Source organism: Nilaparvata lugens, chromosome 1, assembly GCF_014356525.2.
Source record: "Nilaparvata lugens isolate BPH chromosome 1, ASM1435652v1, whole genome shotgun sequence".
Taxonomy (NCBI): Eukaryota; Metazoa; Arthropoda; class Insecta; order Hemiptera; family Delphacidae; genus Nilaparvata; species Nilaparvata lugens.
In genome coordinates this window covers 85,288,961-85,308,748 of record NC_052504.1, presented here as the reverse complement: position 1 = coordinate 85,308,748, position 19,788 = coordinate 85,288,961, and the positions used below count along the sequence as shown (strand labels likewise).

At 31.9% G+C, this 19,788-nt stretch overlaps 2 protein-coding genes across 3 annotated transcripts; both read left to right on the top strand.

Annotated features, from left to right (window-relative positions):
- Positions 1-19: 19 nt before the first annotated feature.
- On the top strand, positions 20-5,857 carry LOC111048429 (lysozyme 2-like). 2 transcript variants are annotated; one of them, XM_039419402.1, is made up of 4 exons: positions 20-1,770; positions 2,921-3,109; positions 4,969-5,042; positions 5,677-5,857. In XM_039419402.1, exons 1-4 carry the CDS (start codon positions 1,698-1,700, stop codon positions 5,833-5,835), a joined length of 495 nt encoding a protein of 164 aa, XP_039275336.1. In that variant the 5' UTR covers positions 20-1,697; the 3' UTR covers positions 5,836-5,857. The 2 variants fall into 2 exon arrangements, with proteins under 2 accessions (XP_039275336.1, XP_039275335.1); XM_039419401.1 differs by having other exon boundaries at positions 2,918-3,109.
- A 2,505-nt stretch (positions 5,858-8,362) lies between these two features.
- On the top strand, positions 8,363-19,465 carry LOC120349416 (golgin subfamily A member 4-like). Its single transcript, XM_039419398.1, has 9 exons — positions 8,363-8,748; positions 10,327-10,414; positions 11,266-11,471; positions 12,728-12,910; positions 13,954-14,109; positions 15,278-15,383; positions 16,020-16,123; positions 18,327-18,567; positions 19,345-19,465. Exons 1-9 carry the CDS (start codon positions 8,671-8,673, stop codon positions 19,440-19,442), a joined length of 1,260 nt encoding a protein of 419 aa, XP_039275332.1. The 5' UTR covers positions 8,363-8,670; the 3' UTR covers positions 19,443-19,465.
- Positions 19,466-19,788: the final 323 nt, after the last annotated feature.

Here is a 19,788-nt window from a genome sequence, read left to right as displayed (position 1 = left end):
ATCCATTTTGATTATTCTGATCTAATAGGATTAATATTTTACAAAACATTGCGGGTTCTGTGAGCTAATCGATGTAGAACAGTTGTTATATTGTACCAGGGAGTATTAACGTTTGAAAGCAGATATCACTGAAATGTTGTTACATTGTATATTTCAAAATTTTCAATGCCTGAAATTATATTTAGTCTAGGAGTCTTTTCAACTCCAAGTTCAACTACTTTTAAACTCAAGTTCATCGAACTCCACCAGTCATTGATAATTTTATTTTAAATGTTTGAAATTATACTTTTTTATCTATCCTTTATTAATATTTTCATACCAGTAAAAAACTATTAAACCCAGTTCCAGGATTAAAATTTTTATTAATATTAAAATATTTGACATCATTTTCAATAGTTGGATAAGATATTTTTCAAGAATGGGAATTTACTTCTTAATAAGGCCAGTATTTTCCACCTATAGAAATAATTTTCACTTTGAGGAAAAGTGGAACCCTTGTTAACCATCTCTAGTATAGGTGACCTTGGCTTCTATAAAATCTTTCATTGCCCCAGTCCTGCCTTATACCTTAGTATTATTTGTCCGCTTCCGTAATCGACCGAAGCTGTTAAACCTAACAAACTTGTCAGTCATAAATTGCTGTTTATCTCTTTTCTGTATGGGGCTACTTGTAATACAAATAGAAAGAAAAATAAAAAATCTCAGTACCCTTTTTGAATCATTTAATCACAACATGTTTCAACATTCATGCATTTTTTCAAGTGATTATCACTACTGAAATACTGATTTTTTTTTATTTTTCTTTCTACTTATAAATTGCTGTGTTCGATCCTTTTTCATGAATGTGACAATATTTCATATTATCTTACCGTCCTCAGCTGAGCATGAATGTAATGGTAATTGTGACTTGTTTAAAATTTTCCAACACCTTCGAATTGTCTTGACTATTGTAAATAATGTACTTACTGAAGAATATTTTTGTCTGTACAAATATTTTTAAATCTGTAGTTATATTTTAATTAAATGTTTCAATGTTCATCTCTATTTTTATTACATTGTCCTTATATTTGTATTTTTTAAAATAAATACGTATTTAAGCTTTAAAGAAGCCATAGAAGAAATTGAAGAAGCATTTACATGAAATTACTACTTTATCATTAACCAAATAGAAAATTTGTCACGTATTTGAGTTATCACGCCTACCTATCTATCATCTAAATCTTATTATATTTTGGTGTTATTGGAACTGGAATGTTTTTCTTGAATAACAGTGAATATTGAAACTGCTGTTTTCAAGGTGAAAAGTAGCTGGATCTAATAGCTACATCAAGAACAACTTTTTTATGCAAAGAGTAAGGTCAAAGTTTATAGAAGAGAGAGAATGGATGAATATAATAATTCTACTCACAGACTGGTTTGGTTAACGCCTGAGAAAATAAAAATACCAATTATTGTTTGCGTATGTGAATTTCCACACGTACATGGTACCGTATTATAAGATGTGAGCCGGTGATTTCAAACAGGATATGGTTTAGTGGTTGTAGTTACAATGGACTACCTACTTACTCGACAGTTGCAATAACTAATAACTTGCTTTGTTTGTAAAATCTTCTTTCCAGAGGATAGCCTTCAATTAATGAAGAAACAGTTCATTGCTCTTGAAAACAACGCTTCTCTGTTCTTCACGTAGTCTTAGCATGAATAAGCTACTACCACTTATTTTTGCAGTTTTCTCTCCATATATGTTGTCTGATAAAGGCTCCATTATTGGTAAGTCTTCCATAACATTTAAAACATATTCTAATTTTCAATTGGATTTTTTTTTACAATTTTTCCACTTATTTATTTACTGTAACACATCGTCACGCATTTTTCTACAATTGCAATAGGGGTTTCAAGACCTGGCATGTAATAAATAAATCAATCAATCATAATCACGTTACTTCCATCTTAAGCATGACTCATTCGACTCGTATCTTGTCATCACAAAAAACTAGTCACAAAAGGTATATTTCTAACTTCAAACTAAAATACAATAGACACCCCAATGAGCAGATACAAACTTGGGCTACACTGTATTAAGTATTTGAGAATTTACACTCTGAGATATTTCAACCGTGATAAAATGCCAATCAGAGAAACCTACTTTACTTCTTTTCAAAAAGTATTCTCTGATAGATTTTAAACGTGATTAAATGCTACAAGAACCTATTAGAGAAGTCTTCTTATCAAAAAATACTTCTCTATTTTCTTTTCAGAAACGGCTTCTGATTGGTTCTCGAAGTATTCAATCATGATTAAAATTTGACATGCATATCAAAAGTTTGAATGTCAAAGCATGAATATCAAAAGTTTTTTATTTAGAAACATTGTTTATCTTGTGAATTGTCATAATTGTTTTATTAAAACATTAATCATCATTTTTATTTTTGAAACTTAATTTTCTCAATATTTAAATAATGATGTTTGATGGTTCATATCATCACCCTTTCAACAAAAATATGAGAGAATTATTAATATGAGAGTATTGAATTATTGGACTCCTTACTTTATTATTATGACATATCCCTAGTGGTAACTGTATACCGTACCATGTTGTTCACCCACTGAAAATATCCCAATACCAATTAAGACATAATACTGTCTCAATTGATGTTTATGGCTTTTTCAATTATGTCAACAATATAATGTTATTCATATTTTACAATACTATTGTACAATAAATGAATAAATAAATAAAATCAATATCCATTTCATTTTAACCTTCGGTTACAATAACTGACGTGTACAACGAAGGTTACAATAAACTAACAAATACAATGCCAGTTATGATAGCTGACCTGTTGTAAACCCCAGTCGATACCGCACCATTATCATTCGCAAACAATAATTTTATGTATTTTTGTATTCTCTACAAAAGTACGTGGAGATCTAATTATCGAGCCGATCACCAACAAATGCCTGACGTGTATTTGCAACGGAGCGAGTCGATGTGGTCTAGAAGTGAAGTGCGACGGAGATGTGTGTGGCGTTTTCTCCATTGGCTACGAGTATTGGCTGGACTCCAACTCACCCACACTGCCCTTCGATAGCCCCGAATCAGAAGGAGGTATGAGGCGTCTTTTTACATTCTAGATACTTACTTGATACTTAATTGTTCGTCGTTGGCTGGGAAAACCATATTTTCTTGACACTGTCAAGGAATATCACAAGGATCGAGTTTTCAAGTTTTCCGAATTAATTGGACAAAAAACGTTCTATACCGCCGTTTCCAATATAGTATTTGAGAAAGTAACAATTTTATTTGAGAAGATATCAATTGTATTCAAGAGAAATCAAATGAAAAAAAGACTAACTCACGTTTTTTTGTCATTTGTTGGTGAATAAGTAGATGAAACAAAAAATGTAAATGAGAACATTCAATAATTATTGTAGTTGAGAAGCTATCGTATGCAATTGAGAATTGTTAGTTGTAATTTAGGAACATTGATATTATGTTCAAATGAGAAGCTATCAGCAATTGTAAAATGAGAATAATCCACTTGACTTGCGTCCTGTTTTCTAACTTAGCATCATGTTGGCCTATGTTTTAGAGGAAGTTTTTTATTTCATTTATTGACACACTTTACAATTTACAATAATAAATAATACACAAAACATTACAAAACAATAATATAAAGTGGTTAGGTAACCTCATTTGAAAAAAACGTGTTGAGGCACCATCACACTGAAAATAAAGAAAGAGTAGCTTAGAGCCTAGCTAAAATTATATAAAACTTGATAAATGTTTATAATACAGAGAAAAAAATATGTTGAAGAGTACTAAGAGATAAACTGTCCCTTCATAAATGTATCATTCACTGCAATATGATAATATCAAAAATACAATATAAAAGTAACCATACTATCTAAACAGAAACTCAACATCTTCTAGTGAAAACAACCAAGATTTCAATTCCTTGAGAAAAATTCTTAAATTTAAACTAGAGGACACATGGAAAGGTAGATAATTATAAAACTTTAAAGCACAAAAAGTAAAAAACCTACGAAAAGCTTCAACATTAGCCTTCAACAGAATGACCTTATTTTGAAATCTCAAACGACTAGAGTAAACTCTAGCATTACTTTGAACATTTCCTCCCCTAATGAAAAATATTCTTAAAACTCTAAAGACATATAAATATCTTAATGGCAAAATATGAAATTGTTTAAAAAAAACCATTGCATGTTCCGTTCTAGGTATCTGATAATTTTCTTTTGTGCAACTAAAAGTGTATTGATATTTGTGAAATAAATACCTCCCCAACAAGTGATCCCATATTGTAGCTTACTTTCAATAATGGAAAATAGATCAACCTTAATACATTTACATGGCAAATATTCTTTAAGTAGTAGAATGTTCTTATAGCAGATAACATATATTTATTAATAGAGTTAATATGCTCATTCCAATTACAATTTTTATCAATAAAAAGGCCTAAATATTTGATTTTATCAACTTGCTCAATAAGCATACAACTATGACAATTGTTATGAAACATTACAAGTCGATGCAATATTGAAGTGGAAATCGATGCTATAACTGAAGTGGTGAATCATCATATTTATGAAACTTGAATACTATTTGCAAAGCTCGAGATTTGTTTGGTTTTTTATCAAACCAATCTATTAAAATGTATTTCTGCATAACAATCATTTCAAATAACCAATGGAAGCTAGATAAATAGAACTGAGGACTTCTGATACTGCGAATATTGACCGAAGATCTAATATAGCAGAAGGAAATTTTTGAAGAATCTTCCATCTTCAACCTTATTAAAATGTAATTTGCCACTATACGGGCAAGTCTCAGGAAAATTGCAAAAACCCACTTGTAATCCTTCGTTGTATTATTTCATATGTATTTGTAATTCAGTTGAAACCGTTCTGGGGATGTGTTGATAAAATATTGTTGCATTTTGCTTACAGCGTACATTAGATGCGTCTCAGATCTTAGCTGTGGTGCAGAAGTGGTTGCCAATTATATGAAGAAAAATCCATATGTAAGTAAGACAACATTTAGATGTAATAAAGCTCATACCCCCATTTTTTGCAAGAATTACATTTTTTACTTTAACACTGGTAATGATTGTAAGAATTTGATTGGAGCAGATTTGATCCGAAAATTCAACTTACAGTACCATTTGTAAATTATCTATGGACAAAAATATAGAAAAGATGAAATAATTGTTAAGTTTGAAAATATTATTCATCAAAATAATTATAAATAGGCTAATACTCCTTATTAATCTTTATTATTTTTATTCTATTCATTTATTTATTTATTCAATGATACACAAAACACAACTAGAAATTTACAAGATATAGATGTCATTTTGTGACACTTGATAATTTAATTAATATTACGTTAATAATATAGTAAATATTCACTTTAATCAATATTTTTTTTGCGTATTACTTCTGTGAATAAAGACTTGAATTATTAAGAAATAGGTAACACTTCATTTTTATACCTAGAACGTTCTTTTTATAATGTTGTAAATGTACACTATCACTTTGTCCACTGTATTACTGTATTAATTCATAGGCTCTATGGATTAGTATGTTATTTACAAATCTCTTTCAAAAGGCTTTCAATCGCATTTGCAAATTCTAAATCATTCTTGGTTTTTTCAGGATTGCGATTCAGATGGCTTAGTGACTTGTTGGGACTATGCTGGATTACACAACAGGGGAAAGTTGGAATGCGCAGGATTTTGGGATATCGATTTCGAAATGAACTATAAATCCTGTATGGATAATTCAAGTATGATCTTAGACTTTGGAATCGAATAAAAATATAATTTTCAAGAAACCATTGATGAGATTATTTTTTATACAGTACTGTACCTCATCATAATATAATTATTGTAATTTATATTTTTCCATAAGTAATTTAATTCATTATAGGTAAGTAGTCATTGCATGTTCACACAGTTTGCTAAGTAACATTTATAGCTACACAAAAGTTGTGCTTCTTACAGCTATAGTGAGGTCCACGTTATAATGGCAGTAGATAAAGATAGAAGAATAGCGATGCCGATTCTCTGCATTAGTTAATTATATTTCTACACTGTCAAAAACATAATTAGCATCGTTGTGGACCTAGAAAAGTATAGTACCACCAGCTTTGTCGAATGATAGACAAGGATAGCAAAGCCAAAGTTGATCAAATACTGTCATTATAACGTGGACCTCACGTATAGATGCGTAGTACCATAGATGTGCGGTACCATATTTTATTACAAAATATTATTTTGTATCTGTGATATTTTTATTTTTGGCAGCATTCATATTGTGTACAATTGAGTTGGTATCAGATGAATTGAATAATAATTTATTTGTTGGTCTATAGTTAATACTTCCATCCTCTAAATAACTCATGTAGCTTACAATAAGTATTTGGCCAAGAACTGTACTGGTTTGTTAATGAGTGCAGATTTAGCGAGAGTGATTTGAATCCATTATTATGCCCAGATTCACCAATCTTGGTCAAGACATTTGAACATAGTCAAACTGGGAACGCTATGTGTGCACTCAGCACTGGAATAATAGAAGATAGAAGCTTTCCTGCTATTGTCATTATTATGTCATATGAATTATATAGAGTTTTTCAGAAGTAGTTTCGAACATTTTAGGGTATTCTTCCAGGATGATAGGAGACTGCAAACGTCCAAAACTCAGCGCTTATCCTTATAGCTGCTATTTGGTTTTTTTCACTTGGGACTTTTTATCTCAAGAATGAAATGTTGTATTGACCTGAAATTTGAAATTAATATGTATGCTATAAAAACTCAACTTTAAAAAATAAAATGAAAAGAGTCTATGTTAAAATTCAAAATGGTGAGCATTTCAAATTTATGATGGCAAATGTCACGAAAACGTCCACTCTACAGAAAATTTACAAGAGACAAAAAGTTAGCAAATTTTATCAAAATTTCAAAGATATTTTATATATTACGATTGGTCAAAGAATAACAAGAAAAAATAATTATTTTCGTACTGCATGCATGACCACTTTCCACCATTTGAACATCAATATTGAATTTTCAATTCCAATTGTATTTAAAATCAAGCTTTGAAACTCGGTATGGCTTCATATGGCCATACAGCTGATTTTACAATGTTTTTCGGATGATCTTGTTTGTCTTGTGCATGCATGTAGTACGAAAAGAATTAATTTCTCTGTTATGCTTTGACCAATCTTGATAAATAAAGTATCCTTGAAATCTTGATACTTTTTTGTCTCTTGTAAATTTTCTTTAAAGTGAATGGTTTTCGTGAAATTCGAAATCAAAAATTTAAAATGGCCGCAATTTTGAATATCCATATCGATTTTTTATTTTATTTTTTAAAGTTAAGTCTTTATAGCATAAATATTCATGTCACATTTCAGATCAATAGGCTACAAAATTTCGTTCTTGAGATAAAAAGTCCTAAGTGAAAAAAACAAAATGGCAGCTATAAGGATAACCGCTGAGTTTTGGACACTTCAAATAGGACATTTGAAGTCTCCTATCATCCATGAACAATACCCTAGAATGTTCGACACATGCTTCTGAAACACTCTGTAGGAACTAGCAATAGGTCACTGTAAGTATAATATTATTCTACAAATAGACACAGATTTTCAAATCAACTCCAAACTACTAGAATGGATTATTTTGTGAAACATCAATCCTTTCACCCTACTAAAAACCGTAAACAACATTTATGTAACATTAACCTTTAAATGAGATATTATTTGGTTACAAATAGCGACGATATGCTCCTGCCAATTTAATTATAGTTTTTTTTAAATGTAATTTTGAGTGATACTCTCATTTATTGCCTTTGTCTATCTCTCATCTCTGCCACTTTTATCGATAATTTGCCATTACTGGCCTGACTTGATTTTAAACTAATACATTATTTTTTGTAGTCTCCTATCATCCAGAAACAATACCCTAAAATGTTCGACACTACTTCTGAAACATTCTGTATAATTATGAACACTCCTATTGACCGAGCTTGATGGAACTGCATCAGTGATTCAAGAGTTTTAAATCTAGCGCCTTTTTACATGGCGTGGTCATGGCCACCTATAGTAACTAGAAAATTATATGGCCATGCCTGGGGGGAAATTTTTAAAAATTGATTTTTGTTTCTTATGAAAATTTATTGAAAAACCGTTCAAGAAGAACAAAAAATTGTAAAAAATTATTGGATGACTGTATAAAAAATTAAGTATTGTGTAGATATTTTGAAAAGCCAATTTTGATAAAGAAGGCACAGGAATAGCATGATGAAAAAACTTGTCAGCTGTTGAACGGTTTTGTGGTGTGGCTGTGAATTTGGATTTTTTGAGATGTCAAATAAATGCAGAATGCAAATAATAATATAGATAGAGAGAGTGTGTAAAAAGAAGACCGAGAAGTGATGAAAAGGGGGACTGATAAGAAAGGAGTGGGTTTGAATGTATTAAGTTGAAAACAATATTGTGACGTGTTAATAATTTCCAATCCAATAATATATGTTTTTCAATTTTAGGCTATTAATAGGGTAAACCTTTTTGTTTTTAAAGTATTAAAGGATTCTATATTTGGTTGAGTAAATAGGCCTACTTGTAGTGCTGTAAAAGAAATATCAATTATGTTCAAGAAATTGAAAGATAAGATAGCTGAAGAGGTGAAACAATCTCCGTTAAAATCAGTACAACAACTCGCAAGTGTAAGTGTTAGAATATTCCTTGCAAGTTTGCCTTCAGTACCTATACTTCTAAAAAGTAATTGATCAATGAATTATTACATTACCATACATGCTAAATCGCTTGGTTTAAAAGTAGGCTATCATACATGAAAACAAATATTTGAGGTTAGGAAGATTGTTGCAACCTTATAAATTTGTACCATTTATGTGAAACTTGGGCAAATCTCATGTATTTAAATTATATAGCTTACAGTTCTGCTTGGGCGTTCAAAAATGTTCCACTACATTATTGTTTCAACTCGGTAATTTCTAAAACAAATTATAGAACTGTAACAATAGTTTAGAGATGTAAGATTCAGTAGTTTACATTGATATTTACGAATAGCCTGTATTAAACAAATCTTATATCATCCTCCATAATAGAAATATATAAAATATTGAAGATGCCAAAAAATTGGTTCACTTTTAATAAAGAGGTTGCCAGCATTTGTTTCAAAGTTAAAAATTTGTCATTAAAGACTGGGAAAACTAAAACCAAAATCTACTCTGTATCATAGAGCGGAATCCACTAGCTTTTACTCGCTTGTTGACCGGATGCATAGTCTCTTCCTTATGATATTAACTAGGCTACCGTATACAAGCTAAATAGGCTATAAGCGCCCCTACAAGAGACCATAATCGAAACAAACGCGAAATAAATTTAGAGCGTCTATTTCGCCCTTATATTATACTATGTATAATAACTTTTGACTTGGAGGAATATGCGGCACAAAGAAATGGAGGGAGATCAGCCAATTTCTGTGATGGATAGAGTCGTAGTTAGAAGCGCAGTTGCCAATTTGTCCATTAATGTTATTCAAGTAGAGGCTTCCAGACAGGAAACTCCGTAAGTTTAACATGAGGGCTTGAATGCTCACGAGATATTAGAGAATGCTGGCCAGTGCAGAACGGAAACTTCGCCGCCGTTGTATCCCTACCTCTGTATGCCTTCTCTGCTGCGCATGTCCCTCCCAAGTCAGAAGTTATTTTGTTCAGAATATAGTTGGGGTCTAAAAAATCACAGTTTGAAGCGTATCTGTTTCATGATGGATACTACCCTGACATGAGAGCATAATGTTGACATAATTATGTAATAAACTGTCAGCAGTTACATTCTTAATGCACAATTTGAGAGCTCTTGTCTCTCTGAAGTACCTTGTCACGCGTGCAGAATATGTGTAGGAGCACACCTTCCAACACAGGATTGAGTTCCAGAAGACAACCCTTCTCCAAGGGAAGATACGCGATGACTCTCCGGGCATCCAGACTATTGGGAGGACCAAAGAAGTAAAGTAAACATAATACTGTCTCTTTTCATGGTTTCTTACACGTATCACCTATGGTATTGTACTGTGAGGTCTTGCTGGTGGCTGCAGAAAAATACTACTACAAAAAAGCTCTATCCATAGATAAACTATGCTGATTTTAGTATTTTATTGCTATAAATTTAGTATATTTCTAACTCACAGTAGAAAATTGATTAAAAACTCATTAATTCACAATCTTCTGGAAGAGTCTCTTAGAATTCAACAAGTGAATTATTTTGTTGCTACTTTTCAGGCAGTAGTTTCGCCCTCCAGCAGCTCAGTGTTTGAACCTTCTTCGAATGATCACTTCTGCATTGATGATGACGACGAAGATAATCAAGGTAGGTAGTGAATTTTAATACTAATCGAATTTCAATATTTTCTATTTCTGTATTCTTCTCTAATGAAGATAATTACTGTGTATTGAAAAAACTGTATCAATATCATCCAATAATAGATGGTCTTGAAAAATACAATATATTTCATTACAAAGAAGTTTAAACTTCTTCGTGTACATCTAACTTATTGTCACCTAACATTCAACAGTCATGGTCTGTTGATACTATCCAGTATACAGTACGGTAGTGTACTTAACATCCGAATGACTTTTAAAGTAGAAACATGTTGTGAGAAATAAAATAATTAAGTTAGAAAGGGTAGGATACTTTGATTTTTAATGTTTATGTAAGTACAGTAGTACTCTAGTGGACAACTAGCTTCACTTGAAGTAGAATGATGAATTTTATTTTAAACATTGCCACCATATCTAATAATGTAGGTTTTGTAATTTCTCAGACAGATACACCAAACTAAAATGATGAATATTGTATAAAATTTTGCCACCTAATAAAGTAAGTTTTGTAATTTCTGCAACACACACATCAAACTAAAATGTTCAATTTTTTATTAAACACTAGTAGGTAACCCGTGCTCCGCAAGGGTCTTATTAGAAATTTGTCAAACTGGAAACTTGACGAACTGAAGTCTTGAAGAAATGAAAATTGGCCTGTAACCATCCTCGGTAAATCAAGAATATATAATACGCTAAATCTCAAGTTAATCAGTCCAGTAGTTCAGACGTAGTTCATTTGTGAATTTCCGATCCCGAACGTGTATAAGCCAATTCTTTATTTTATTATATTATATTATAGATTACAACCCAATAATATAAGTTTTGTAATTTCTGCGAAAGATACGCCAAAGAATTCGCCGGCCAAAGCTGGTGGGTTCACCACGGTGAACCTGCATGGACAAACGTCATCAGTGGCCTCTCTGGATGCGTCCTTCTCGCACGACACCAGCACTCGCTCCCGCAAGTCGTCCGTCAGCTCAGTGACCAGTGATGCCTCGTCGTTCTTCCCACGCTATGAACCGTCATCCAACAGTTTTCATCTGCAAGTAAGTTATTTTTGCAACACAATATCTATCAAAATTATGAAAGGAACAGGTTTAGGCTGTGCCTGTTATTCCTTTCCCATTCATTCATGTGATTTGAGTGTTATTAAACGATGAATAAGCGTGAATCTTAATTACTAGTCGTTTTGTGAACAGTAGACCTCACGCAGTTTTTTCATCCACAAGTATCTGATGTCACCTGTTTGAAATGTTAACAAACTCAGTTTACGTTTGAATTTGTATTCCATATGATATAATTCATCCAGTTACGTGATAATCTTTCCATCTGATGAAAATTAATTTTTTACAATCAAAAATATTATAATTTCTTCAGCATTATTCAGTTCATTTGATTATTTTTAATTAACTATCAAATTAGTTTTTTTTCAAATGTGAGAATATTGATACTGTTGGGCACGCATAGTAATTCCATGACTGCAAAACAAAATATTGATACCAAAGGCCTTAGAGACGCATACCTCTTTAAGGTCTTTGAAACTATAGACCTTATAGAAATAGACACAGCTTCTCCAGACATCTGTGTAATTCACTTGTCTGCTGATTGATTATGAATAATTCTATAGTCTGATTAATCCTATCTTCAGAGTAGATGATAAATAGTGATATCGGAGTATGAAGGAATTCCTTTTCTTTTCATATTATCCTTAAAATGAAACATTTCAAAAAACCTTGTGTATACATCGACGCGCTGTTGAAAAAAGAATATTTATTTATTTATACAATAAGTATACATTATCAAAATGATAGGGAGATGAAAATAAGGTAACCTTGTGCAATTCCTCTCCCAAATTTAGATAAGGTTACACATAGTCCGAAATAGGTTAAGTCTTGTAGTTCTTCAATTCACAAAACTTTCAGTCCTCAAGTATTTTCACAAAGTAGATTTTCAAATTTATTTGCTTCAAAATTAAACATAGAAGAAATATTTCACATTATTATAACTAAAATAGGAAATATTCACATATAAAAAAATATTCACATATTCCTGCCAAATCACATAGAATTCTATCAACGCGTTTGGCCGTAATCGCGTTACATACATTCAGACTGACAAAAGAAAATCCGAGTTAAAACATAGACCACACTACGTTTGGTCAATTATTTCGAGAGAAATAAGATTTGTATTGCTAACAAAATCTTCTAAGAATCGACATAAACCTTCCTTATTCTTTCGAAAGAAATCATATTTGTATTTACAAAAATATTCCTTAAACTAATGGAACGTTATTTATTTTCAGTCGGATCTGGAGTCAGCCAGTGAAGTGGAAGATTCACTCAATGTACAACTTGACCGAGTTAGCAAAGAAAATCTGTATGAAGCCTATCGTAAGCTGCGAATGCGCTATAACAAGTATAAGGGCAGATTCGTAGACTTGGCAGAGCATTATCGACGGCTCGAAAAGGAAAACACCAAATGCAAGGTAGGATATTTTCTTCTAATTGAAACAGTGACAAAAGTATTAATTGAAGAATTACGTCAATCAATTAATAAACAACAATTGTATCGTTGAATAACAATATTTATCGTCATTAGTAAATTTCTGGTATATTTTGTGACAGATTCTAGTATTTTGGTTTACACTATCAATTATTGTGAATCTCCATAAAGAACGATTGTAGCCTAATGATATGAACCTTTTTCTGCTTTTATTTGCCCACATCACTCTTTAAACTATTCCAGAAAAATGTTGTTGAATAATATTAATTGACTTTAAAAAGTAAAATAGGAGCCATCCTATTCTAAACTAATATTTTTTCGTTCATACTTTTGTAGACACAAGTTACATTTCAATTAGATGATAAACATTAATGATATTTATCAATGCCACTAATGCTGGTTTCTAGGACACTCATTAAATCGTTCGTTAGCTAGTGGAACTTCAAAGTCGATGCTCCATGTGAATTTCCAGTTCGATTCGAATGCTCAGTTAATTAATAAAACATTAGACGGAAAAACAAAGGAAAATGTTGTCTCATCTTTGATCATATGTTTCATTGTTGGCAGGGGCCTTCTTGTTATGAGCTACCTATAGTCTAATAGGTAATCTAGGAAATGGACATACATAATTCGAAGCAATGATAACTGAACCTCATTTGGAGGAAAGGTAACTTTTGAAAATAATGTTCCAAGCTCTAAAGTAAAGTAAATTCGTATGGCTTTTGTTGGTGGGGAGTAACTTGCGGGAAGGTCCCATCGCCTGAATATATAATTGAAGCCGTCAATGGGCCTTACGACTGTCAAACATCAGCCGGGACCGACAGTTCGACGTGCCCATCCGATAACACGGGAGTGATCTGGTTAAAAAACTTTTGGTAATGAGAGGGTTTGAACCCGGATCTCTATGCTGCTACGCAAGCACTCTATCCACTAGACCACGGATCACTATATTCCAAGCTCTGAAGTATGATTATTGAACAAATGTCACACCAGTGTTGATATCATGAAAATATTTATCTTTTTCAGAACATCCTATTAGATACTCAAGATAAAGCGTTGAGGAGATTCAGTGAGCTGCGGGAGCAGTGTGCGCTCGAGCAAGAAGCCAAAGCTCATTTGGAAGAGGCTCTGCGAAGTGATCTGGAAGAGAAGGATCACTTGATACGAACTCTCAACACAAAGGTTAGTTACAAATTGTCATTTACTTGAGCCCAGATTCCCGCAAAGACGTTTTAAAGGTACCTTTGGAAAGTCTTTGGATTTTCAATTGCATTCTTCTCTGATCGTTAGAAAAATAGCTTTCCTTTTTAAGGAAGTGTTCACACATTGACTTGATGAAAGCGTTTGAACACTTCCATAAGAATCAATTGATTCTTTATTGATTCTTTAGCTGCTTATTGATTCTTTTTCACAACCAATGGTATTCTATTTTTGTCCAGAAGAGCAGAAATTCATTGGAATGCAGGGCTTCAATTATGTTATTATTCTTAAGTGTTTTTTTATTGGAAATCAGGGCTTTTGTGAACGATTTTTTGTGATGATCATTTTTCAATGTTACATTACTTAAGTGTACCGTATGATATGTTATAAAATTCTCCATATCCAATGTTCCAATTCAAATAATGTTGTAGGACTTTCTTGCTTTCATTCACGGACAAAATCCGCTGAGAAGACAATTCTTCCAGTGAAAAACTTCTCACTTCTATTAATGTTTTTTCAATGTTCTATAATTTAATTACACAGAATTACTAGTACTCTTTGAATTATGTAGAGAGGTAGAGAGTATTTGGTAGAGAGTTAGTGGGGAGGATATTTTTAATATTCTTCCCAAAGAATGGACATTGATATGTCCAAAGCTCCGCCAATTTATGTAGATGCATAACAATATGATTATTATCTATAGTTATTATATTACAAATTGCTTTTTCATATCATATACAGTTCAATAGTTATTTTCTTAGTCTATATTATGTAAATTCATCTATAATTTTGCTGTATTGTAAGCTATTGTATATAAGTGTATAAGCCAGTATATATTGTAATCTACATAAATAAAGTACTCAATCAATCAATTATCTAGTAACTTTTGATGATGTATTCTGTAATATATTTCCAAACAATCACCTGAAAGTAAATGAATCTTGAAACGAGAAGCCGTTGTTTAAATCAGACAGTCACTTGATTGTTTCATAATGTATTATTATAGCATTTGGGAGTGTATTATGTGGGATTATATTTATATTTTCAAGTATTTATTTTGGAGAGCTTGATCGAATACGCCTCCAAAATACGATTATCACAAACGAAAATAATGTCCAGGTTTTCATACATGCATTCACTTTTCTTGCAGATTGAACTATTAAAAAAAGGAGATGAGCTGGAGAAACCTGCAACGCAAGATAAAAATCTTATGGATTTTTCAAACCCACCCAGCGATGACAGTAAAGCTCTTGAAGGTACACCATTTTTATGGGTGGTATAGATTAGATTTGATACATAAAAATTGTTCACATTGAAATACTAATCTGCAATTATCCTTGAAAGATACATTTTTTAATCAAATACTTATCTGCAATTTTTCTTTAAAGATGAATTTTTGAATCAAACACTCAACTGCAATTTTGTTTTAAAGATAAATTTTTGAAACAGATGCTTATCAACATTTTTTTTTCAAAGATCAATTTTGGATCAAATACTTATCTGCAATTTTTTCAAAATATCAATTTTGAATCATTGGAAGTTTAATGATTTTTAGCCATTGATACTTTTACGTAATAAAAAAAGAATTCAAAGTGAAAACTTGGGTGAATCTTCAAACATAACCTATTTAGATTTAAATTCTTCAATTAAAACAGATCCTTCGTGAAAAAGAGCTGTAAACCACCTTTCATAATATGTAACCTTAGTGAATGAATAATTTCATTTGAAATTGCGTCTGATGGATGCCCAAACCCATTTATATTCATTCCACACAGTGAATAGTGATTTATTCTCTCGGTGTCCTTCTGTGACTTATTCACTGAGTAAGTGAATAGATCATAGAGGAACAATTTATCAGTCAGTTAATTCATAAAGTACTTTTTTAATTTCAGAAAGAGTAAAGAACTTGGAATTGATGTTGGAGGAAAGTAAAGCATCCATATTGGAAAAGAACGAGATCATTGGCAAACATCAGAATGAATTAGCATCTACTAAGGTAAATAAACTTTTGTTAATATATGAGTCTGTTATCAAGCTATTGATAATAATCAGTTCATCATACATTCAACCATCATTATAACTTGAATTATTATAAAGTTAATGTCAAATTATTTTTCAATTCGGCAGTTTTCCCTTCCTAACATGTAATTGAATTCAGACTTCATACATCAATCAAAGCTCATTAGCCAACTCAAAAAAATCAATAAGTGCACAATTGGTCAACAAACAGATGAATGCAGCTTAAAAAATTTTATTTAAGAAAATTCATGATTGCAATAATTCTCAGAGAGACGATTTCCATTCCGTCGAAAATTTCTGCGGTTGACGGATGCCGTATTCGGCATCGACTCAACATACAGGACTGGGTACAGTCGTTTTCCTATATTGAGGTCCACGTTATAATGGCAGTATTTGATCAACATTGATGTTACTATCATGCCACAAAGCAGATAGAGCTATCCTTTTCTTGCTCCGCAAAGTTGACAGATCGTTTTTAACAGTGTAGAAATATAATCAACCAAATATTCAATCTCAATTATGAAAAATTATTATTTAATCATTGGAATAGTTATTTGTGCAACTAGTGCGCAAAGTAACAGTTTGCTGCACCGAAAGAAACGTTTACGCCCGAGCCGTAGGCGAGGGCGGAATGGTTTGTTGAGTGCAGCAGAGGAACTTTGCGCACGTATTTCACATTAAATTTTTCCTACAGTTACCATTGAATATGAAAAGTGGGTAATTATGGGTAAAATTGCCTGAAATGCATCAAATGTTTTTCTGTGTCATTTTATTATTGATAAAAACCTTAATTTATTGTCAAATTGAATAAAAATGTTGTCCTTGGTTATAATATATACTTAATAAGGTGCTCTTTGTGCTTCGTTGCACCTCTGCTCACTATAGCAGCCACAGCAGTCACTGTTACCAACTTCATTTTGATTTTGCTGCACTGGTGCTCCATATAACCTACTAACTATTTTGCGTTGTCATGCTGCAAATCTGGAGTGTAGGAAAAAATATATTTTCTTGACGAGTGGATTATTTTTAATAAGAATGACCATTGAATATTTCATCAGATATACCGGTATCAGCTATCCTCTGTAGAAGGCAGTGGCAACGCTGTTTTCATATCTTTCTTAATCCCAATATAACGTGGACCTTACTTTAGCTGCAGGTTTCGATATGGACTAAAAGTCGCAGTGCGATGCAATTCAGGCGACTGTTCCGAGAGCAGTCTTTCACGCTATCTATCACGCACGTCTATCCTTAATAATACATGCTATTAAATAATAATAGATCATTATGATATTAATAATATAGATCCACGTAATCTATGTTGTAAAGTCTTGACAGTTATTGTAATACTGTTCGTGTATATATTTTTTCCACACTAAAGTATGGCAAATCAATTGAATTTATTATTCATTCATTCATTCATTCATTTATTGTATGAAACACTATACTATAATCGTAATACAATTATGACATTGGAGGAAAAACTAGGCTGAGCCTGTACTATTCCTCTCCAAAAATGTTGATAAAATGTTAATGTTGTCCAAAAGTTGAGGTTATGTAATCACACACTGCTTCGTCACTTGATTTTCGGTCCAGGAATAATGATTTGAAAATTTTGATTTTTGAAGGTTGATTTTATACTCTAAATGAATCACAGAATACATCACAATAAATTAAAAACTCAATAAAAATTGCACTTATTTGAAAAAAATTGAATACAAAATCAAAAACCTACTCACTATTAGTTATTTACTAATAATATCATCGTCCGATAACGATTCTCAGTTTTCTTTGTATTTGAAAAATAGATCATTTTCAACAAAAGATGTAATATTGTATATCATACTGTATATTATTAGTATTCTATTAGATTTTTGGAAATACATAACTCGTTTTTATTATTTAATGGACTCTTCTGAGGAGAAGATGATTCGATTTTGGATTTGCACTTCTAGCTACAAATTACTACCAATGTATCTACCAATTTACAAGGATTCAAGTAACAAGGATCCGAAGAACAAGGAGACGTTTTTGAATTTACACCGTCAACTACTCATCTATCAATGTATTCACCAATTTGGATACACACCATTATCTACCAATTTCCTAAATAATCATTTATTTTCATTAGTTTTCTAAATACTCTGATCATTTAAACCATTAGAATGTGTTGTCCATTTCAGAACCTCTATTCTCAGAAGCTGTCGTCATTAACTAAAGATTTGAACGATGCCAAGGAGCAAATCGAGCAACTGCAAAGTACGGTGTCGTCAATGAAAAAGAGGGAAGAGGAATCGACGCTCTCTCTTGCCGAAAACAAGTTGACAGTGCACAAGGAATTGGAAATGAGGGACGAGCAGCTGAAGCGCTACAAGACTAGTGTGGAGGACCTAACAAAAGAGAGAGACGACCTGAATAGTAGAGGTATGTTGATCGATCAATACGCCCGTTCAATAATTCAGGCCATGCAAACTCCACGTTGCTCGATCACCTAGTTTCTATTGCAAAGGTTTTGCGTTTTTCTAAAAAGCCATCATGCTCACAAGTTGTTCAATCTATCTATCTATCTATATATAGTATTAAAGGAATGAATTGGCTTACGAGATAGGAAAATCACGAATGACGCATCATCACGTCTGAACTACTGGACTGATTAACTTGAAATTTTGCTTATAGATTCTTAATTTATATAGAAAAAATTTAATAAAAAAATATAGAACATATACATGGATCTTGTCAAGTGATAAAAATATTAGGAAAGTGTTTGAAAATGATATCAGTATGACCAAGAAAATTTAATTTAAATAGAGTAGAATTTCACTTCTATAAACTATCAGTGTCATTTGTGGGAATAAGAGGCTTGAACTTCACTTTCTAATTTGTACTCATTGCTATTTAAACGTTTATTCTTTTATCGGTGCTTGGAAATCTGTGTAAATCTGAAATGTCATTATACATTTGAAAATAAGTAGCTTGAAAACAAAGAGGTATCAAGGTTATTCTCGGAATAGAGAAAGTTTTTTAACTTCTATCTAAAATATTATAAAGGGAGGTATTGGCTTATACATGTACGATATAGGAAATACATGTTTGACGCATTATCACTTAAGAGCTAGTGGATTAACTTGCAATTTTACATGAAGATTCTGAATTTACCGAGGATGAAGTTTGAAATGTTTTTCGTTTCTCGTTCAATTGCAGTAAATCAGCTGCAAAACGAACTTAGTGCCTTGAATGGAAGCAATCGCGTCATCGATGAGGAGAAGACAGATCTTCAGGTACGAATATTTCTCAATTAGAATAAATCTATCCAGCATATACTTACCACCAGTCGAAATTTTCATTTTAAAATCTCAATTTATTGACTTCAAAGCAGATAGTTCAGTTGAGCTTTTTGAAAAGTCTGATGAAATTTTGGCTCAATGGTTTTTCAGCATAGATTGATAACGTATATTATCAAATTAATGTTTGAAAAAATGCTCAATTAGTTTCTGTAAATTGAACTAAAATAACCTGAAGACTCAAGTCCATCTGAAAAGACCATCTGTATTTTAAGTGAACTTTTTGCTTTGTATCTGGGATCATTTAGGTTCCCGGAGATTTTTGATGAAAGAGTTTCTGATTCTACTAAATTCAGAAATTCCA

Excerpts from the sequence above, each read along its gene's own strand:
- LOC120349416 (XM_039419398.1), top strand. The coding sequence starts at position 8,671 with ATGTTCAAGAAATTGAAAGATAAGATAGCTGAAGAGGTGAAACAATCT. Across the intron at positions 12,911-13,953 it reads AGGAAAACACCAAATGCAAG|AACATCCTATTAGATACTCA; the intron begins GTAGGATATTTT and ends TATCTTTTTCAG. Across the intron at positions 18,568-19,344 it reads AGACGACCTGAATAGTAGAG|TAAATCAGCTGCAAAACGAA; the intron begins GTATGTTGATCG and ends GTTCAATTGCAG.
- LOC111048429 (XM_039419401.1), top strand. The coding sequence starts at position 1,698 with ATGAATAAGCTACTACCACTTATTTTTGCAGTTTTCTCTCCATATATG. Across the intron at positions 1,771-2,917 it reads TGATAAAGGCTCCATTATTG|AAGTACGTGGAGATCTAATT; the intron begins GTAAGTCTTCCA and ends TATTCTCTACAA. Across the intron at positions 5,043-5,676 it reads ATATGAAGAAAAATCCATAT|GATTGCGATTCAGATGGCTT; the intron begins GTAAGTAAGACA and ends TGGTTTTTTCAG.